Genomic DNA, 22,238 nt, shown 5'->3' on the forward strand with positions numbered 1-22,238 from the left:
CCAGGTTTCCGGGGATCCTATTTTGGGTGTCTATTTCAGATCTTTACTATCTGGTTCCTTCTTCGCAACTGCTTCCAGTTGGAGCACTACTCAGACTGCTCAGTATTTTCCTGTATACCGTATATCATGAATGTCGACTTATTTACGGTAAGAATTGGCCTGCTAATCGATAAAATATGCTTACTACCTAAAAATACCTTCCTATATATTTCTTTCGCGTGAAACTTAGAAGTTTTATCATCACAGTTTCACATGCGCTGCAACCGTGTTTTTTTCTGACCCAGCTGTAAACTTCTAATACTAGGTCTTTTAAAGACTTTAAGCTTACATGTAGTGAGAACCTCCAAATCCTGATCAACAATATTCAAAATGAGTTATTCCAGCTGTAAGTTTAAGTCGTGGGGAGGTTTTCTATGGAGGTCACAGTATATATATTCTCTTCATCTTTCATCAACCAGAGTAAATCTAGAGAGGCTTTGCAGAAGCCGTTGTATCAGAGATGTGAAGAGATTGAAAAGTTGATAGAAGGCTCTTCCACGCAGGTACTCAAATCAACCTTCAGTCGTTTTATTTCAGCAAATATTCTATACTAATCAGTTTGTGTTAAATAAATGTGCATATTTAACCCATTGACTCCCGGAGCTTTTTGCCAAAAACGCATTTTTGGACATTTTGGAGATTTTCAGCCTGGATATGGGCTAAGTTAGCTCCAAACTACTCAAAGAGGCATTTGCAACATGACAGCATGCCTTTCTTTCCACTAGCATTACCACAGAGTACCTAAGTGTAGCGGGAACTTTTGCTGCCAGATTTTCACTCAAATTTCTGAGAATTTAATGCATATTTCAGGCTCCATTGAGCTGATCACTCTGATGTGGGTATCATTGGAAAGATCTTTCCCTCCTGCAGAACTTGAGTATAGATGATGCCAATTTTGGTCGAAGGTGACATGATAATGGCAGAAGTTGACCAAAGGCCAATGTTCGTCACGGCCGGTTACGGGCGGCACGAGAGTCTTTGGGTTAAATTAGACTGGGAGAGTTAAGGAATGGATCACTGTGGAATGTAGAAAGGAAAACTATTTATCTCCCAACTAGTGTGGTTTTCAATGGGCAATAGGCCATGTTCGATACATCAATATTCTAACATGCTTCCCAGGCTTTCAGTACAATTGTCTATATTTGGTGTTGTTTACTATGTATCCAAGTCTCTTTTGGGAATTGAGAGACAAAGCACACTTGAAAAATTTACAGTTTTGACCCAAAGCCTCAGAACCATGTTAAAATATTGTTATATTGAATGTGGCCAATTCCCTCTATGAGATGCGCCTGCAGGGAATCATGGTAGTTCTATTCATGGTCATGGTATTCATCATCTTGGACTGGATATTTATTTTGATGAATACAACTACCATGATTCCCTGTTAATGCATCTCATAGAGGGAATTGGCAGTTTAGTGTCCATAAACCAAAACCAAAACCAAAGTTTTTTTATTGTACCTTATTCTGAATATCCCCCTTGGGATAAATAAAGTATGTATGTGTACACATGTATGAGCAAAGTAATCACTCTGACGAATTGCAATAGGTTAATAGTAAGTTGCTGTATAGTTACCTTCTAATTTTTCTAGTGCAAGTTCAACTCTGCCATCAAATGATTGTTAATTAAGAAATACATTGTACAAAACATGTATCATCTTTCTATTGAGTTATAGAAACACAAGTGGAAGTTTGGAAGAATGAAAAATGCTGTTGGAACACGAGCCGACAGGCGAGTGTTTCCACAGCTTTTTCGAGTTCTCCCAATCTTCCCTGAGTGTTTCTATAACTTGATAGAAACATGAGGAACATGTTTTCTATTTCTTTTAGAAAATCCCATGGCAAGGCATAGTTAATAGTGGGGACTGGTTATGAAGCCCGGCAAACATCAGAGGAGCAAACAAAGAGGCAAGATTTTTGTTGGAAGGTCCATGACCGTGCACAATCTTTTGTTCTGCGCTCATACCCTATGCATGAATTACGTAACCAACCTGTTTCTTTTGGTTAGTTCCTCAGTATGTAGTAAACAACTACTGCGTTTGGTGCACTGTCAGGGCCAAAAAAGTGAATAAAAACATGTAACAAAGAACTTTGTCAGGTTCATTTCCATAACCATTCCCCTCTATTAACTATGGACAAAGAAAGGAAAACAACTTGTTCGATTTGATCATCAAAATGTAAATTCTCTTTGCTCACGCCATCATTATGTCAACAGTTCGTCGTAGTTCTGTGTTGCTACTGAGTAATGATTTTAAACCAATCAGTGTGTATAATTTCTTTGAACTAATTTATAATGTTATGTTGTGTTGCAGAATCTGCATGGATTCTTTCCGCAGCTCCTCAATAACATTTTTGGCTATTCTGGCTCAACAGATTGGGGTCTTAAAACCCTATCACGAGACAGTAGAGAGTTTGACTTAGTACGTCGGTTTCTATCTCCGTGTGGCACAGTTTTCAAATTGATTGACATGCTGCAAGCTGATGATTTACACCGATATGAATTCTTTATTAGTTGCCTTCCAGTGAGTTTGATTCATCTTTGCTTTTTGCAGTTTACAGAATTTCAGAAGTAATAGACTGTTATAAAATAATTATTGTTCTCTTTCAGTTTGATCAGGTAAATAAATAACATTTCCATTAGTTTATAGTTTGCAGTCAAAGTTCTTGTAAGTAACAATTTAAACAGGGTTTCACAATGTAAGTTGCAACTAGACGTCTACATGAGTGGTCACAAGGAGAGCTTTGACTGTGTTATATACAGTGGTCAAGTGGTTTGAGAGTGGTGCATGGTTACATGTCCTACCCCTTGAGATTTTGTGGTATAGGTACTTTTTGCATGGCTTTAAAACATTAAAACCTAGGAACTAAAAAAAAATGGCTGGAAGCTGGCCTTAAATTATAAATGTACCTAAGAGAACAAATTTGATGGTGCATAATGCTGTCATAGGTAATGATATTAATTACTTCTATATTTTGCTTACAGTTCCCAACACAGAACTCATTATCAGAAGGCATGATTCCAGTGTTTTATCATGATAAAATACCAGCCAGAACCCCTGGTGAGGCCAGAAATGCAGTGTTACTTAGTATCCTTATGTGAATTAAATGCCTCATGTGCATTATCTTGCCATGTGACCTTGACATAATTTATTGATCCAAATTATCCTCGAAGGTTAAATTCACACTTGAAAGTTTCAATCATTTGGAAGCAGAGGCTGCCAGATTTGCAATAAACTTCACTTACTGTATCTTGCAAAATTGAAACTAAATGAAACAAAATGATGGGTACAACTGAAGAATTAAAGATTTCAAGTACCATACATGAAGCAGCTAGAATTTTCTGTGTCATAACTGACCATTACACGTATGTGACTTGAAAACCTGAAAATTGTTTAATGAACCACTGAGTCTGCATGCACAAATACAACTTTCAAACAACAATTCAATCCTTGCTATTTGCTTGAGCATGTAGTTTAATACTGTGTTGAGAAAAGATTGGAAATCCTTATTTGAATGAAATTTACTTACATTTACTTATACTGAAACAATATTATCTGATAGTTGATGCAGCGTTGTGCCTCATCAACTATCACCCCATACAGTGTAGTAATCTTGAGCTCATAAATAAATCTAATTGTTAATTAGAGTTCATTTTAAAATGTATTTATTTTTGACTTACAAAATACTCTATTCTTTTTTATGTTATCACCCAGAAAAACCCTAAGTACTGTTAAAAAGTAGCCGAGTTATTTAGAAAAAACATATTTTCAAATAAAGTTAATAGAACCAGGAAGGTGTCATAATCACTTAAATGGACAAAACCATGCCTGGGGAAATTTTTGTGGCAAGCGCTCATCTTGGAGCTTGTATTTCATGTTATTTGGTATTGTTTATATCGCCCATTTGTTCTTTTGCCTTTGGCTACTTTGCCCATTTTAGTTTCTTTCTCTTCAATGCAACAGTGAGATAGAAAACGTGTTGCAACACAATGCTTTTCCAGGAAAATCCTGAACCATTGTCATTGATGCAAGGAAGTCCTGTTGTTCCATTGGTTTGCAGTTTCATTTGGCAAGATAACCTCCTGGTGTGGCGTGAGTTGTTTACGAACCTTTACAAGCTAAAATCTCTCTTTTGATTTTGGGAGGATTACACTCACTTTGAGTTAATTTATAGGTATGCAGATTTGACAGATTTTCGTGAAATTTCGCCTGAACATTCTAGGGATAATGGCAAACGAAATTGTGTCGGGAAATTTGGATATTTAACAACTGTTTTCTCGTGCATCTATCTATGCAACATGTCTGGCATATTTATAGTTACTCAAACTTTAGATGGGAATATCTGATAACCAATCACAATATTGAAAAAGCCCAACACACTTTTGTTGATTGATACCTTGTGAATAAGACTGCAACCATTAATTTTTGCTTGTGTGGCGGCATCCCATAGCCTATAAATTCAATAGAAGAACCCTCAGTCATTTCACCCCTTACCCACTCTTGACACTTCTTAAAAGAAAAACTCACTTAAATTGTATTTTTATCATAAACTACATTTATTAAACTTTCTTTTCATAAATATAGTTTGTTGGGGTTTTATTGAAACTGCCGGCATACGAATTTTTTTTCCCGAAGGACACCTGTAAAGGTGGGATGTAACCTTAACACTGTGGCCTTGAGCCCAGGTTATTAGCTCTTCCTACCTCCTCCAGGGAAGAAGAGACACTTAAAAAGGACTTTGGCTTGTATCATACTCTGTGAGAGAGGCAAACCAAATAAATCCATGTTCTGGCGACATAGTCCACTGAGATCATTAGTAGTATTATAATAGCATCTGTGTCAAGACTAGAAAGTACAATGTACACGACTTTCTTTAACAGTCACAGCATTTATACTGTTCCTTGACTTTTTAAAGATGCCTTTGAGTACTACATGTTTCATTTTGCATACTATATTGTACATCAGGAAACCAACAGGGTAAGATATGTCCATGGATTGATTGAACATTTGCTCCATCTTATCAAACCATCAATGCCGGGTTGTTCAAAGCCTGATGAAGGTAATCCAGGATTAATCTAGTATAACAGATAATTTTGATTTTAGTTTTCCAACTTTTCAGTAGGGTTTTCTGTTTATATAGTTTGTCATTCAGTTTTGACTGCCACGCCATGTTGCACCGCGCCGCACCACACCGCACTGCAATGTGCCATGTCATGCCATGCCGTGCCATTTCTTTCATTTTTTTTTTCATTTATTCATTTGCTTACTCATTTATTGAATGATGTCATATTTTTAATTTATTTATTTTGCCTAAAAAGTGTCTAAAAACAAGCTGCACGCTAAGAGGCTTTGTTGTGAATTGTTATAACTGTAGGAATCAAGCCTGACTGCACCTCAGGACTTTCTCTACTTGTTTGTGGTGGAGGACTACCTTAACTTCTTTTTGCCATCTGATGGATCACCTATCCTGCCAAGTAACTTGAAGGCTAAGCCTTCCACTGGATCAATACGGAAACTTTCTTCCTGGTAAGTTATGGATATGAGAAATGTTAGTAATGTCTTCTCGTTAAGGTGGACTGCAGCTATTTATTGGAGTGCAAGCTCTGCTCTATGAATAATTATTGAATTTTCATCATGTAAGCATTGCCTTATTTCTACTATTTTGGTCTTTGAAAAATGCATCTTCAAATTTTGCATAGCTCTTAAGGAATCAAGAGATGCTGTACAAATGATTTGAGAAAACACTTTCTCTTTAAGAAAATACAAATACACTGTACTGTCATGAGATGCAAACGTGAGTCTCTACCCCAAAAAGTAGCTGCTGTGCCACACCATGATTACTTCTTTAATTAGTGTTCCTTATGAAAATTTGGTCACCCTTGCACTGAGATAACAACAGGCCTTGTAGACAGTCAACTGGTTAACCCTTCATCAGTTAAGATTCTTAACTGTGCTTCCAATTCTTCTTTTGTTTCCCAATTCAATCTCTATATACATTTTAACAGATATTTTGAATGCCCTTCAGGATGACATTGTCAAATAAACTTTCAAATTTATTCTATTTTTTGGAAAATTTTTGATTTTCTTTACTCTTACTGTCTTACCACAAAATTATTCTTTCATACAGCTGTAGTTTGAAATGGCGGAAATAAGGAGCCAAGGGGGGACAAGCCCATCAGAAACTTGTATTTCAGTAACATGCAAGTCTTTTCAACCATGCCACTTTTGTTGTTGTTGTGCAGGCATGAGGTCAGTTCCTATACAAGGACTCAGTATTTTCAAAATCAGTTTAAAGGTCTGATTAAACCTTCGTCAGGAAGAGTTAGTCCACCCACCACACATCATGGAGTGCTTGATCACACCTCGCAGGAAATATGGAGATCTGAGATATTTGTTCAAGTGAGTGATGTTTGTATATAATAGCTTGCTTTAGGGTTGTAAATACATGACATCGTGCTAACTGGTGAAGGTGGCCTCTTGATGAACTCAATGGCCCACAACTTTGAGCACTTAGTCTAATTTCTGTAGCATGAAGGAGAATCACAAGCTGTTCCTCAATCTTTCATTAGGCTCCTTAACAATAATATCTGTTACCATTTATACACCTTGGTAGATCGGGTTATAGGGAGAGTATCAAGTGCCTTGACTAAAACACAGCATAGTGACCCTGATTAGTGTTTTTACCAGCACCTAAAACCTAAAACCTTTACCTAAAACATGTTTGCTAGCCAAAGGCACTAGTATTCTTTGATTTGGTGAGGGTTTTGTTTGATTTTGTTTATATTTAATCATTGAACATAACTATTGTTGAAGTAATTTCTTTTTCTGACTTGTAGGTTTTAATAGAATTTTGGCTAAATCAGAACACAGTGGGATCTTTTTCAAGCAATGTCCTTTCTCATGGACAGGTACCTGACTACAAGTTTATAATTTTTACAGGTCAAGTAGAGTAGGCCAATAGCCCACTTGCTATGGTATTTAACTTTGTTTTAAAAACATGAAGCAGTGCAGAGTATTGCTATTCCCTCTAAATTGAATGCTAGTCCATCACAAGTTGTATTCTAGTAGTTACATGTAATTTCATGAATTGCAAGATCAGTAATATTGTTGGCATAATGCCAGGATTTATGAGATTTTCTCTTCTTGTTGTAAATTCAGGAGTATTTCATGCCATCTTTAGACCATGTGCGTGTGGTCAGGTTGTTAGTCAAGCACATTCATTCCTTTGTGTACATCAAGACACCTGACCTGGATCAGCTTCCTATTCTACATTCATCTGATGAACTCAGAAGGTACTACATTTAACGTTTCATCCTAGAGTCATTCATAGATCTTGGTTCTATGCAAGTCTCATTAAAGCAAGTGTCCCAAAAGCTGTTATCAAAAACTGTTGACATACAAATGAGGCAAAAGGGTCAATTCTACTCTGTATTGACCCTTTTGCCTCGTATGTATGCCTTTTTCAACAAAACAATATTCCACAATAACAGTTATTTGGGCTGCTCCATAAAAAGGTTCCCAATTCTGTTCATCAGCATGTCCCTATGATGTCAACACTTTGTTACATGAGTTGAATGAAAAGTTTTTCCAACGACAGCTCTTAGTCAAGTTCTCTGTATACAGTTGATTACATGCAGTAGGTTTTTCCTTGTAGGTTTACTTGATTCTTTTGAATATTTGTTGAATGTTTATCTTGCAGGGAAATCATACCTCAGTTTCTCCAAAAGAAGCTGTATTATTTTCTGCAACATTGCTTTTCCCACTGGCCTCTGGATTCTTCCTTTAGATATGTAAGTATTTTTCCATTCATTTTTGAACTAGTCTTCTTTTGTGAAAATTATATCATTCATTTCACTTTAGAGATATGAAAGTTGTTTGGCAGTGGCAGATGGAGCTAACATGAAATTGACTCAGGGAATAGAAAGAGCAGCAATGAAGCAGTGAAAATTAAATGTTTGGCCCTCTACTTGAAAAAGTCGAGGAGGTAACTGGTGAGATCATGGTGTCGTGTTCTTGGACAAGATACTTAACTTTCACAGTACCTCTCTCCACCCAGGTCTATTATGGATTCTGATAGATTGTTAATAGGGTAGCGTGACAGAATGCTGGGACTAACCTGCAATGGACTAGCTTCCCATCCAGTGGGGAGTAGAAATACTAGCCACTACATGTTACTTTTAATTAGTGCCAAGAACTATGAGCCAGTTGCACTTAAGAGACTTTAATTTGCTTGGTGAGCTTTTTAAATTTCAGAACTTTCCTTTTTTAGCATTTCTCTCATTGATAGAATTTGATTACTGTTTGTCAACATTTTTGTTGTGAGTTAATCATAGCATTCCTTCTTGAATCTGATAAATATGAGGAAATGCAAAGTGATGAATTCATGGTCACTGTGTGAGATGAAAGAAACTAAAGGTTTCTTGTGAACCCTTACAGGTGTTGGAAACCTGGCTAAGTTATATTCAGCCATGGAGATATTCAAAGCACCATCATGATGGCTCTACAGCTAGTGGGAGTGAGGAGTCCAGACAAACTGCCAGCCCACAATGGTGAATAGTGTTTACTTAACTAATAATAATGCCATTTGTGATATACATGACTTAGCTTCTTCAAGTTTACACATGTGAACTGGTTTCAAAGTTAAAGTGCCACTGAAACGAAATTTTCGTATGTGAGATTTTTGCTTAGTAACAAAGTTTCAACCTTACTTGGAAACACTGCAGACTTTTTTTTCGCATACGGTAAGCGAAAACTGCTTTTTCAGCCGTTCGAAATTGGCTGGTTAAGCCCAAAATTGGCGGCCATCTTGGCGCGGCCAAAACAGTCTAGTGACGTCACTGGTTGTATTGCTCTCATCCCGCGCTGAAAATTTAGAGTGATTATGGGAGAAGAGAATACTGTTCGAAGCCCCCCAAAAAAACATCTTAAGGACATCTCAGGGCTGTAAAGCAGATAATAACAGTAGCCTTAGACATGAAGAGGTGGAGAGTCGATCCTGGGGCTTTTCAGTCTATTTAATTGGATATTTTATGTAAGCAAGCAAACGAGTGGGACTTCTTAGATCGCAAAATGATCGGGACTCTTAGTGAAATGGCCAGCACTCAATTAAACAATATCTACACTCATAAAGTTAAAAGACATGAAAACAAGAGAAAGCGGCTTTTGAAAATATTATCCGGAGCGCTGCTGCACGAATCGTAGCAACAACGTTTCGAGTTTTCGAGTCGCTTCGCTTCGAGGAAACCGGACGCTTTGTGAGTTTCACCGCGGACGAGATTGTGCCACAGTGACCTTTAGTCTAGTTGTATCTGCTACATCCTACAAGTTATCACAACAGCAACAATTTAAGAAACCCTCTTCTTTTATATGAGGGAGCGAATTTAAACTATAAAGGTAAACTTAGCTGCCATAACCCTACAATTATATGTTTTCAGGAAACGAGAGAAAGCGTGACAATGTCGGCGGCGAAAGGTCATATATGCAAATTAGTTCAAATTCTGTTTAATAAACCTTCAACTAAATGATAAACTAGTGACGTTTAACGAATTGCTTTGAACTTGAATACTATTAAATGAAGATCATAGACATAAGTATGTGCTAAAGAACTCCAAGTTATCCATCGGCCGTGAAATATTACAATTGGGAGATACGTGTAAAAGAGAAGCCAAATTCCCGCTTTGTTTACACTGATACGTATGCGGCAATAAAGCAAACCCTGCTGCGGATCACAATTTTCAAAGATACATTTTGTCTACCACAAGAACTCTCACTTATTAGTATCATAAAAAGATGCTCTCTGTGTGCAAAGAAGTACTCGACTCAAAGCTTGTGGACCGTTAATAACTTCATGATTGTGCGGATGGCTGATGCGCTTACGGCTTTTAATGCAGCAAAGTTGCCGAGGATATATTCGAACCTTGTTAATAGACCTTAGATAAACGTGAGAATCCAAATTTCAGAACCAGGCTGAAAACAAACGACGAAATATCGTGTTTAGGCTTCAGGACGTGATACAAAAGTTGCCACACTCGTCTTCGAAATCTCCAATCGAGTACTCAAGATGTTCGAAAAGTATACTGAGCTGTTCTAATCTGTAGCATTCATTTTGGTGAATCTACATTCTTTGGCGCCCTCCAACGTTTATGATGTGTATTTCCTGTCAAGGCTGGACTGAAATTACAAGGTAGGAAACTAGTAGGTATCGACAATATGAAGAATAAACTTAAATGAATCAAGTGAAAACAAGAGAGAATCTTAAGCGCTTCTTGCGTGAATACAACCAGTGACGTCACAAGGTCCTTAAACTCGGTTCCAGAGCCCGGACACAGTTTTGCTCCAAAAAGTCGATTTCAGCAGCTAAAAAGAGCACTTTCCGTTAGGATTTGACAGAAATAAAGTTCACCATTATTTTAAGCACGTTTGAAACTATAAATTGGGCTAAAAAAAGAGAGTACGAAAATTTCGTTTCAGTGGCACTTTAAAGGAGACCTGATATTAACTCAAGTGGTATGTAAACTTTGTCAAGAATACTAGTTAACGCCCAAGTCGCTAGTGGAGGGAAGGTGCCTACGAAGCCCGGGGGCTGCAACCGCAGTCACATCCCCAAGGCGCTAGAACACCCGACTGGCCTGCCCAACCCGCAACCAAGCCACGAGCCCCCCGCGCCAAGCCCCCTACAGGCACCCGTCACACTCAAGCCAGACGGCATTGGTGGAAAAATAAATGAATAAATAAATAAATAAGTAAATAAATAAATAAATAAATAAAATAAAATGCTGAAAAGAAAGGGGGGGATAGGGAGGGAACGCCGAGAACCGCTAAACTATAATTCAATCCACAACGCCACACTAACAGAGCGATGAACACACTGCGAGCACATGGGACGACAACACATGTACTAACCAAATATACCGCTGGACAATGTCAGCCCCAGGGCTCTCACGACCATATGACTGTTGCAAACGCTACAGAAACACACCAAACGCTAAACAAACGCTAATAGATGGCCAAGGCACTAACAAACGCCTACAAAAAACGCTACTGACCAGACTGGCTCCTGGTCATAAACTATGTAAAATTTCATAGAACTATATCAAACGCTACAAAACGCACCAAACGCTAACCAAACGCTCACAGACGGCCAAGACACTGACAACCGCCTACAAAAACGCTACTGACCAGACTAGCTCCTAGTCGTTAACTATGTTAAATTCCATTTAACTATATTTAACGCCCAAGTCGCTAGTGGAGGGAAGGTGCCTACGAAGCCCGGGGGCTGCAACCGCAGTCACATCCCCAAGGCGCTAGAACACCCGACTGGCCTGCCCAACCCGCAACCAAGCCACGAGCCCCCCGCGCCATGCCGAAGGGATCTCCGGGATGGAACAACCCGGAGTAAGGGGGCTCGGGGTACCAAGGCCACAGCCCCCGACAACCCCAGCCTGAGGCACCCACCCCCACTGGTACACAGAGTAATCCGCTACCTGTTAAGCCACCAACTGGTAGGATACGCGGACAATGGAACTAACTGGAGTTCGGATATAGATCTGGTAGGCATCGCTAGACCACCGCCCTAAGGTCTTGATAAGGTGATCTGGAACTCCCCGCGCCGCTGCAGTTGTCGCTGCCCCAATACGGAAGCTATGACCAGAGTATGAGCCAGAGTACCCTGCCTCATTTAGGATGGACTGCACAGAGGATGATAACTGCTGCCGCGTAAGAGGACGACCATCGCTAAATATAAACAGTGGCCCTGGAGCGGACCCACGCAGAGACAAGTAATTGCCCAAAGCTGTTATGGGGCACACAGAGCCCAAGCCACGCCCTAAGTAGATATCACAACCCATGCGGAAGGGGTCTGTCTTGGAGCACTTGATACGGACTTTAAAACACGAGGGGTTCACCAAGGAGTCTGCTTGCAGGTCGCTAACAGTCATATGGGTGTTAGGATCAAACACAGAGTTGACTGTGAACTCCCCGGCACGCAAAAAACCAAAAAATCCCAAGCAGCACGCAGCCCACAACATCACATGGTCTCTAGTAGACAGGTCCAAAGAGCGCTGAATGACCTTCAGATGATCTACTGTGATAGGTAGGCGCCTAGGTGAAGCTGGACCCTGAACCCGCTTAATGCCCCTAAGTAAACGCTGCAAACGAAGGCAGTTGACTAAAGGATCTGGAAGGCCATGGTCAATATGAAGGGAGCGTACTGCTGAAAGATAGACCTTGATGGAGGAATGGTTCAGGTTATCTGCCAATAAAGAAGCAAAGCGCATGAGAGTCTCCTCATTGGCCGGGGGAATGTAGCCATCCTGGTTTGCACGACCATCCTGGCGGCAAAAGTCTATAAATCGACGTTGGGCAGATCGGTACACTCGTCGGGTGGATGGTGCAAGACCTTGGGTAAGTAGGAACTGACACTTCTGAGTCAAGGCATCTGAAGCGCTGCCAAAAGGGAAGCAGGAATCTGGGATGGGGTCGGGTCTGCATGTGGCTCCAGGCGTCTGAACCGCTGAAATTGGAATCGAGAGAGTGCATCAGCAACTGGATTAGCTTTACCTTGAACTGATGAAGCTGTAAACGAAAAGGAATGACGGATGGCCAGCATAGTCAAATAACGCAGCAACACCATTAGGCTTTTGTCCCGCGAGGTGCCAGACTTAAGTACAGCCACCACGGACTCATTGTCACATAAGAACTCGACCCGCCGAGATACCCACTGAGGGCCCCACAGATAGGCTGCTACCACAATTGGGAAGAGCTCCTTATACGCTATAGATAATGAACTTTGTGCAACTGACCAGGCACCAGAAAACCAGTGGGATTTAAAAATAGCTCCGTATCCCAAAGAGCCAGCTGCATCCGACGAGACCTGGAAGTCCGGGAGAGGGGCCCATGTGGGCATACAGAAAAAACTGAGGCCATCCCAAGTTTGGAACAGCTCCCGCCACCATGTTAAATCCCGTCGGAATTCCTGGTTAAGCCTAATGGGGTGATCATCGCGGCGAAAGGCACAAAGCAAGTTGATCATCCGGCGAAGGAATGTCCTACCCTGTGGGGCAACCTTGCAGGCGTGATGGAGGTGGCCAATCAGTGATTCCAGCTCACGACGCTTACAAAAACGTTTTGCAGCCCACACATCTAACAGTGTAACGATTCTAACTCTCTTGTCAGCCGGGAGGCACGCCTGAAGATTTTCAGAGTCAAGTTCAATCCCAAGGATTGTAAGACGAGTCGCAGGACCCTCCAGCTTATCTGGATGAAGTGGCAGACCAAGTTTTTTACACAGTTGAACACAGGTTTGAAGGTTGTTGTGGCAGACAGGGGAAGCCGGTGGGCCCAAGGTGAGGAAATCGTCCAAGTAATGACGGAGAAATGTGACATCATAATTTTGAACCAGAATCCATTCAACCAAGTCTGCAATGGCAGTAAAAATGAATGGTGCAGAACGCAGCCCAAATGGGAGCACCATATCCACAAAATATTGCCCACGCCACTTCATGCCAAGAAGGGGGCGATCATCCGGGTGGATTGCCACATTCCGATATGCACTGGCCACGTCGAACTTGGCCATTAGTGTTCCTCGGCCCAGAGTCATTATGCCATCAATGAAGGCATCCACTGAAACGTACTGAACTGTAAACGGGGGCTTAGGGATGCCGTCATTTACGCTTTTCCCCTCAGGTGAGGAGAGGTCCAAAATGAGACGCCACTTCCCAGGCTGATTATTTTTGGGGATCACCCCAAAACGACTTATGTGCAAAGATGGAAGTGGTGGCACTGGAAAAGGACCTGCCACCCTGCCGGAAGAGACTTCATTTTGTAAGTAGGAGTCAATCACTGCTGGGTGTTCAGAAGAGCTACGCATGTTCGAAGATGCAGATTTGAGTGACACCACGGAGGGGTCAAATCCTATCCGAAATCCATCCTGTATGCCAGAAATCACATAAGCTACAGCTGATTCGTCGGGATGATGGCGCAACTCCGCTTGAAATTGATCCAGCTGTAATGGTGAGACCTTAGAAACCGGATATAACGGAGCAAAAGAGACAGCTGTAATGCAGGGCGTAGCTGGAACTGAAACTGGAACTGAAGCTGGAACTGAAACTGGAACGGAAACTGGAACAGGACAAAACAAATTTGCCAGCTGAGGCAGTCCAGTCTGCTGGCTAGGCAACACAATCAAATTATTAAAACTATGTACAGACACAACATTGGGCGTACCTTGCCCGTCAGTATTGTCCCCTTCCTCCCCCAGGGGAGGGGGAGCGGGAACGAAGTCCAGCTGAGCGGGGAAAGGGGCAGTTAGCCTTGGTATGCTCTCCCTCGCAGTTGCTGCAGTTGTGGCGGAACCTGCACCTCCCAAATGGCCACCGGCATAACCCTTCATTCCAGGAATGGCAGAATGGTGTACGTAAGCGGGGCTCTGGGTTGCCTGAGGAAGACTGAGGAAACCCAGACGGGGAGGATGGCTTTGGTTGCAGTGAGGACGATGTTGGCAAACGCAGATGAAAATTATATAGATCCAAATTCATTTTGGACCAATCATTAAGGCCCGAGGCAGCGGCATCCCTTCTGAAGGCCAGATCGTATTCAAGCCAAGCCAGACCTGGATACTGACGGGCTGTTTGAATAATGAGGAGCTTGTACTTCGTCAGGTCCAACCAGCGCAGGGGATAAGATGCACACAGGACCAGCTGGAAAATTGTGAAGGCCTCAGTCCAGGTAAGAATATCCTTAATTTCAACTTGCCTGCGTTTGGCGTTGGACACGAGGAGTTTACCCTCTAGGAAGGTCTGTGGTTCCTGTTCCACAGCGCGAAGATTTACCGTAAGCAGATCCGCCAACTCCACGAACTGGCCCTCTACGATCTTCTTGGCCAATTTTGCCGGGATTGGTGCATGACCTGGACCGACAATAAAAGCCTTCTCAGACTTGGTCACTGATGCAGAATTACCGAGGCTTGGCAGGCTACTGGCTACACTGGAACTAGCGAACGGAGAGGTGATGGGGGCCACAAAGCGGGCCGAGCTCGAGTCAGTGATGGCCGACACGGGAGAAAAAGTAGGAACAAAAGCAGGCAAAGTAAACATACCTGACGACGCCCCAGAAGCCACAGATGAAACGTTGGCATCACAAGAAACAGCAGTCGATTCGGAGGAGCTAGATGGAGCAACGCCAACAGAAGTGCCAGGGACGGAGGAATTTAATGGCGAGGGGGCGTTCCCTTGAATTGCAGAAATGATGGTAGGAAGGGAGCTTCCAAGTGCGCGAACAACAGCCTCCGCGATCGAATCGACGGCCAAAGGCACCACAGGGCCAGAGGGAGCCGTTGAAACCACTGTCGGCGCCGAAGACAACAGAGGTAAGTCCTCCGAACGAAGTCCGGCAGACAAGCTATTGTTGGTTGAACGAGGTGGGTTCGGCATGATGTACAAACCAGCGACGAGCGAGTTAAAGACGAACCAAAAACGCGAGAGCGGGCGAAGAAACCCCGGTGGATGAATGACGAAATTTCTTTTTATCCCCAACTGGGAACCGCTACACTAAGCCCGCCAAAACTCCACGCTATCGGAGCGGCGAGCACACTAACGGTCCAGGTACGAGAGAACGACGAGCGAGTTAAAGACGAACCACGACAGTTAAAGACGAAACACGACAGCGGGCGAGGATACCACGGTTGGCGAATGACGAAATTCTTCCCAACTGGGAAACGCTATACTAGGCCAGCCAAAAGCCAGGCTATCTGAACGGCGAGCACACTATCGGACCAGGTACGAGAGAAGTGAAGACGAACCACAACACGGCGGTGGAGACAGGACGAAACAAAAACGCCACGGTCGAAGATCGAAGAACTTCTATTTTAACCGGGACAGCGACCGAGATAGCTATCGAAGCAATAGGGAGAACGCCGAGAACCGCTAAACTATAATTCAATCCACAACGCCACACTAACAGAGCGATGAACACACTGCGAGCACATGGGACGACAACACATGTACTAACCAAATATACCGCTGGACAATGTCAGCCCCAGGGCTCTCACGACCATATGACTGTTGCAAACGCTACAGAAACACACCAAACGCTAAACAAACGCTAATAGATGGCCAAGGCACTAACAAACGCCTACAAAAAACGCTACTGACCAGACTGGCTCCTGGTCATAAACTATGTAAAATTTCATAGAACTATATCAAACGCTACAAAACGCACCAAACGCTAACCAAACGCTCACAGACGGCCAAGACACTGACAACCGCCTACAAAAACGCTACTGACCAGACTAGCTCCTAGTCGTTAACTATGTTAAATTCCATTTAACTATATAAAACAGAGACCTCCTAGGACTAAAGCTAACGATCATGAAGTTAAGTTAGTGCTCTATTTGTTACCTCTCAGTCCTCTGTTGTATTTTCTTGCTGTGATCAAAGTGTTCAGTTCTACCTTTGCTGGACCTGTACCCATGAGGACAGTTTCAGAGTAATCATTACTATATGAAACATGGTGTGATCACAATCTCTGTTAGAAGTTGCTGCAATCAAGTTGTAGGGCTTTGATCTGTCCTGTATCATTTGAGAAGTTTACAGTTAAAACTGTAACCCTTTGGAACAAACAGCTTTACTCGAGGTGTGTGCTTCAGTCTTTAAGTGAGTAAAGGTGCCATGGAACCTCTGAAGCCCTCATCTTCACAAGTTTATCTACCTTATTTAAGAGGACACAAAAATTTGTCATTCAGTTATTGTGCTAGTGGTTGTTAATATGCCTGAAGTGGTTGTGTATTTGTCTGAGGGTTAATTGTGTTTATTCTCTTTGTTAGGAAATCTTTTATTTTTGACAACCTCCTGTTCTACTCAGCCTTGTTGTTTGAGTTTGTGTCCCGTGCCTGTCGCTTCAATCTTAGCTCAGTTAAAGATGCTCATCTACTCTTTAGAGTCATTAAGGTATTGAGGTTTAGTTGAAAATATTAGTTATATTTAATGTTATTTGTTTAAAAGTTCACAGTAAAGTTTTTACGGCAGATGGTTTCTTGTTGGTACATTGTACATGTTACATTTAGTAAGCGAACAGTCCTGTTAAAACCAACCTTGACAGTTAGAATTATTAGTGTTATCAAACTTCAAGCTAATTTTCAATTTTGATTTCACAAATATCAATTACGAACTATTTTGACCTCCAGACAACTTACAATGAAACCTAATATGTGTCCCATGGCACAATGAGGACTGATGATGATGACGATGATAACAACCTATAATGTATTGTTGATAGTCCTTTTGCAGTATCCAGCATAATGTTGTATATATTTAAGGGGAGGAAATAGAACAAGTGTTCCAATAATTCTTTCTCCCCTACCCACCTTTCAATTATTGTTGTCAGGAAAGTAAAATGCACAGAGCAAAGTGCAATTAACAGTACAAACTGAACAGAGGAAAGGAGTGGGTGTTCCAGTGACTTATGAAACCAATGTTATTAAGTGTTCTGCAATGTATGGCATTAAAAAAGTTATTGTTTTTTAGGTATTTGCTCAGTCACATTTGGTGGACATGATTGAAGAAGGTTTGTATCATAATTATTATGTATTGTAGACAAGGAATGTTGATTGTTGGAGCTGCATTCAATCATGTTGATATAAAGTGTTGCCCTAAGGTTTTGTCAATACTTGATTTTTAGTGACTAAAAACCATTGCCCCTTGCTAAAAGACCAGAGTAATAATAATACAATCAATCTTACCCTTGGGCAAGAGTGTGGCAAGACAGTTGTGCATTTGTATCTTTAGGTAATCCTATGAATGCAAGTGCAATGATTTTAAGGATTCACACTACAAGCGATATTCAAACATTCTTGCAAAACTGCACAAGCCTTTAAGGGAGTGCAATTTGACAAAATTTTCAAATAGCACTTGTAGTGTAAATCCTTAATTGCTCGAGCTGTCATACAAGTACTCGTTTATTATACGGCTGGGACAGTTACGAACATGCACACTTGACAATAATTTGCACTCCAGTGCAAATTAGAAATTAACAATAAATTTGCCTGCTCTCAGCACTACTCCCAGCTGAATGAAGTAATGTTCTGAGTCATGTAAATTATAACTACTTTAACCTCTCCACTTCAAATACTGCCTATTTTTTTGAACCTTGAGACTATTAATCTTAACTTCACCAGGTGTAAGCACAGCATTACTGTCCTTGTTTGATTGCATTCTTTTTGTTAATTTACCAGGAGAAAATGCATTTTTAGCTCCGTCTGGAAATCGCTGGAGTGCCACCCAAACTAGCTTAACTGCATCAAGCTCAGCCATCAAGGCACATATTACAGAGCTGGAAGGACCTTCATACTCATTCAAATCAGTGTTCCAACAGCCAGGAGCCACAAAGGTCAGGTTTTAAGTCATTAAGACCTTACCTTCTTACTTCTCTGTTTCTTTAGATAAAAAACTAAAACAGAGGAGCCTTTGCTCAAGAGGTAAAGATCTGATCCCCTCCAGACCTGTATTAAACCTTAAATTAGTAACAAGGGGCGCTTTAGCCTTGTCTCATGCATGAACAATTTTATGATGCAAGGAACAAGGACAGGGGACTCTTTGTGTGTGTGTCTATCTCATTTGCAAATTTATTTTGCTTGTTCCCCCAATCAGAGATCAAAAAGATATAAAATCTTTACTCCCTTCCCCTTTTGTTGAGTAAGAAAATTCTCTCTCTGACTCAAAGATCCCCCATTATTTTTAAACAAGAAAAGACCGTCATGCCTTTTGGTGATCTCACCTGGATGTGCCACAACTGTGAGACAGAATTCAACAATCATTAATCATTTTGATATGGAAATACGGGTCAATAAAAGAAAGCTAAGATCCTCTTAAGATGTCTCCACTTCTTGAAAAGCATCTCTATCAAAACACCCATGGTGTTGATAACAGTCTTATTCATGTTTTTACAGATGGTTGAACTTCACTCCAGAGTGTTATCTGCCCTTAATGAGGCAAATAGTAATAGCCAAGCAGCTCAGGAACCTGAAGAGAACACTGGGGGCATTGTTGGTTTGCTTACAAACATCTTCAACAGTGGTAGTACGCAAGAGAATGAATTTGATAGAAAATCTGAAGAGGGGAAACTTGTGTCTAACTTAAAGCAGACTTCTGAGTTACTGACACGCATCGTAAGGGTCAGTATGCTTTGCAAATAAGAATTATATTCCTGGATTGGTGTAATGACAGTCGTGTTTCCTTTTTAGACTGTAGATTCCATTGATGCTAGCATATTGAACAATTCCATACAATGGGAGACCACTTCAGCAGTATCTGGAAGAAGACACCCTACTTTACCAGGTTCCCAAACTTCCCTGCCAGACCATGTTGAGACTGAGAGAGGACTGGTGCCAACTCCTCTGGGGCGATATCAAGTATGTGGGATTAACATTGTGTAGATATTAATTTTTTTTATGATGTGATATTTGACAAATAAAGAAGCCCAAGCCGTGTATTACACTGTGATAAAACACGACAAGCATTTGAGAACACAAGAGAATTGTAGAAAACACAAGCCGCAGGCGAGTGTTTTCTACATTTCTTGAATGTTCTCAAGTGTCGGGAGTGTTTGATCAAAGTGTAATACACAGCTGAGGCTTCTTTATTTGCTTTATGATATAGATTTTCCACGTGCAAAACAATAAAACACACTTTTTCTATGTTTTATACTCTGATAAAACATGGTTTTTTGACCAATCAGAGTGCTTGCAGAGTCCTATCTATATTATAACGTGATATAAAATAATGAAGAAATAATGTGAAACTGGGGTTCATTTTAAGAAACAGGCAAGACTGGCATCATACTCGGTGATCTATCAATGGTCGTCAATAACGTTTTTCTGCAAGTCAAAAACTAAACCTGTAGACATGATATCAATCTCATTGCTTTTTTTTTCAGATGATGAATGGTCTTCGCAAGTTTGAAGTGAAATATAGTGGTGATCCAGAACTACAACCCATTTGCAGCTTTGAAAATCCAGCATTAGTACGACTGTTCTTCAAGCTCTCCACTCATCTTAATGAAAAGGTTGTTAAAGTCTTTAACTTTAAAACCTCAAATTCTCTACATTCCTTGTGATCATATGCAGAAATTATCATTGACAGCAGTCACAATGACAATTTTGTGATGAATATTTTGATATGATTAGTATACCTATACCCATTCTGTTGGTCTTTTGCTTCTATTTTTGAGACTATTGGTATCTGGTTGAGTATAACATACTAAAACTGTTTCTCCACTTCCAGTTTGGCAAAAGACTGGATAACATGTACACAAATTCAAGACTCTTCAGAAGTGTTGCCTGCCTGATGTCACCAGGTTTAAAGTCTGCCTCTTCCCCCACCCCTGTAAGACAGTCTTCAACAACCCCAGTCCAGTCCTCCCAGCACCTGCAGATTAGTCTTCGGTTTTTAGCTTCTTACAGAACCTTGATATACTTGTTTATATTTTGGCTCTTTTGCCAAGTGATATCCATGAACTCTGTCCTACTTATTTTGCTGTGGATTTTGGTGCTGGGCACAATGGTGGTGTTGCACTTGACTCCTCATCATGAGAAAAGCTTAATTAACAGTAGATAATAAATGTAAATACCAGTGGTGGATCTGGGGGAGATGATGCAGGGGGGGATGCTCATCACCCTCCATCTCCCCCTCCCCCTCCCCCTCTTCTTACATTTAAACCAAGAAAAATCATATACACCACAAACCCATCAGCATCAACCCTTTCAGCACATCTGGATGTACCCCTGCACTCAGAACACATTGGGAAAGATGCATTGACAGCTCTGGAGTGATGTTCAGGAAGCCTGTAGTTTTTGTTATCGTCATGATTTCTTGAACTTTGTACTTTGAATGGTTAGTATTTATTCTACTGTTGTAAAGAACCCTTTGAATACCTGTGCGAACACTCTTTAAACTATTTGTAAATACTAAAATAGAGTAAATATATAGACTGGCAAAAGCTCAAGTCGGCCTTAGGCTAACTGGCCACTCCCCCAATGATGTGCCATACTAGTCCATTGCAGGTTATCAAGCGTTTTGTCAGGTTTTTCTATCAGATCACCAATACCTGTTATACTCCTAAGTGGAAAAAAGTGCTGTCTAATTTCAAATATACCGTTTCTTTCTAGGTTTTCCGCTAGCGCCAGTTTCATGTTTGCCCTAAACTTGTTTGGAACTGAATAACTTCTCTGACACCTTGCATGCGTGACAAGTAGTAATGACGTTGCGTCACGCAAGATATGCTGCCAAAGTGGACTGCAAAGTTGATGTTCATTAACGCATCTTGCCGATTGATTTGGGTTTAAGAAATTCCTTTTATTTTCTAATTAAGTGAAACGAGCGCTTGTTCCAGTAGTTACGAGTCGCTACTTGTTTAAAAGTAGCTCTCCGATACTCGCTCGCGGTAATTCGGCACATCTCAGAGGAAGTCGAACCGATGGCTTTTCGTAGTTTAATGCCAAAAGCGTATTCTAGCAAGGCCCAGTTTCGATTTTAAGGCTGAAACTGAATTATGGTGGGGAAAAAAGCTGATATCTGGATCCCAACAGTTCCAAGTGGTATTCAGTAGTATTGTCACCTGTCACTCTAAATTTTACTGTCGAAAAATGTTCGTTTTCAAGCAAGGAGTAATTATTTCAAGCAAATGCCACTTATTCTAGAGAGCTCTCCCCAAACAGTCGGTAAAATGGATAACTGAGAGAATTTTAAAGGGGGAAAAAAAGTGTCGTCGTAGTCGGCAGGATTCGAACCTACGCGGGGAGACCCCAATGGATTTCTAGTCCATCGCCTTAACCACTCGGCCACGACTACAGAACCAGGTATTGAGGAGGAAAGTTGGGGATTTAAACTGTTTTCAACGCTACTTGAAGTCTTTCCTTGTATTCAAACTAAGAATGCGTGCAAACTTGTTATTTCCTTTGACTATGCAGAAATGTTAGTATATTTGTATCATTTCTGCAACGCATTTGACCCCCTAGGCATGGCATGCAAAGCTCGTACCCAGGCCCTCTGTTTACTTGGCTTCCTTCCATTCCTTTCAAACCCTAGCAGAAAATTACTTACTTACCATTCATCCGCGCAACAAAAACTAACTCTTTACGTGATCTCAATTGATCATAACAGAAACCATAATTCCTGCCTCGCCAAAGCCTCAGACAGAAAAAAAAACAAAT

General features: G+C 41.1%; 3 protein-coding genes and 1 non-coding gene across 6 annotated transcripts; 1 reads left to right on the forward strand and 3 right to left on the reverse strand.

Moving 5' to 3' along the window:
• The first annotated feature begins 36 nt into the window (after positions 1 to 36).
• LOC110060077 (sphingomyelin phosphodiesterase 4-like) lies at positions 37 to 22,237 on the forward strand. 3 transcript variants are annotated; one of them, XM_020766832.2, is made up of 18 exons: positions 37 to 147; positions 459 to 542; positions 2,351 to 2,560; positions 3,022 to 3,124; positions 4,953 to 5,014; positions 5,412 to 5,563; positions 6,280 to 6,436; positions 6,874 to 6,945; positions 7,196 to 7,329; positions 7,737 to 7,827; positions 8,474 to 8,586; positions 16,857 to 16,980; positions 17,557 to 17,596; positions 18,264 to 18,418; positions 18,978 to 19,202; positions 19,272 to 19,439; positions 19,964 to 20,092; positions 20,311 to 22,237. In XM_020766832.2, the coding sequence occupies exons 1-18, from the start codon at positions 127 to 129 to the stop codon at positions 20,641 to 20,643; spliced, it is 2,373 nt and encodes a 790-aa protein (XP_020622491.1). In that variant the 5' UTR covers positions 37 to 126; the 3' UTR covers positions 20,644 to 22,237. The 3 variants fall into 3 exon arrangements, with proteins under 3 accessions (XP_020622491.1, XP_089136225.1, XP_020622492.1); XM_089280099.1 differs by lacking the exon at positions 37 to 147 and having other exon boundaries at positions 399 to 542; XM_020766833.2 differs by lacking the exons at positions 37 to 147; positions 459 to 542; positions 2,351 to 2,560; positions 3,022 to 3,124 and having other exon boundaries at positions 5,008 to 5,096.
• On the reverse strand, positions 10,567 to 12,533 carry LOC149096770 (uncharacterized). The gene has a single exon (XM_089280103.1). The coding sequence runs from the start codon at positions 12,310 to 12,312 to the stop codon at positions 11,524 to 11,526; it is 789 nt and encodes a 262-aa protein (XP_089136229.1). The 5' UTR covers positions 12,313 to 12,533; the 3' UTR covers positions 10,567 to 11,523.
• On the reverse strand, positions 14,269 to 16,366 carry LOC149096771 (uncharacterized). The gene has a single exon (XM_089280102.1). It carries the CDS (start codon positions 15,463 to 15,465, stop codon positions 14,269 to 14,271), a length of 1,197 nt encoding a protein of 398 aa, XP_089136228.1. The 5' UTR covers positions 15,466 to 16,366.
• On the reverse strand, positions 21,795 to 21,876 carry Trnas-aga (transfer RNA serine (anticodon AGA)). The gene has a single exon. It is a non-coding gene; the product is annotated as a tRNA-Ser (tRNA).
• Position 22,238: the final 1 nt, after the last annotated feature.

This window comes from Orbicella faveolata, unplaced genomic scaffold (assembly GCF_042242905.1).
Source record: "Orbicella faveolata isolate gen_17 unplaced genomic scaffold, um_ofav_v1 contig_47, whole genome shotgun sequence".
Taxonomy (NCBI): domain Eukaryota; kingdom Metazoa; phylum Cnidaria; class Anthozoa; order Scleractinia; family Merulinidae; genus Orbicella; species Orbicella faveolata.

Bases quoted from the DNA above. Each gene is read 5' to 3' on its own strand.
- LOC110060077 (XM_089280099.1), top strand. From the start codon at position 414: ATGGAGGTCACAGTATATATATTCTCTTCATCTTTCATCAACCAGAGT. The intron at 7,330-7,736 runs GTACTACATTTA...TTTATCTTGCAG, and splicing joins TCATCTGATGAACTCAGAAG to GGAAATCATACCTCAGTTTC. The intron at 19,203-19,271 runs GTCAGTATGCTT...TTTCCTTTTTAG, and splicing joins TACTGACACGCATCGTAAGG to ACTGTAGATTCCATTGATGC.
- LOC149096770 (XM_089280103.1), bottom strand. From the start codon at position 12,312: ATGCGCTTTGCTTCTTTATTGGCAGATAACCTGAACCATTCCTCCATC.
- LOC149096771 (XM_089280102.1), bottom strand. From the start codon at position 15,465: ATGCCGAACCCACCTCGTTCAACCAACAATAGCTTGTCTGCCGGACTT.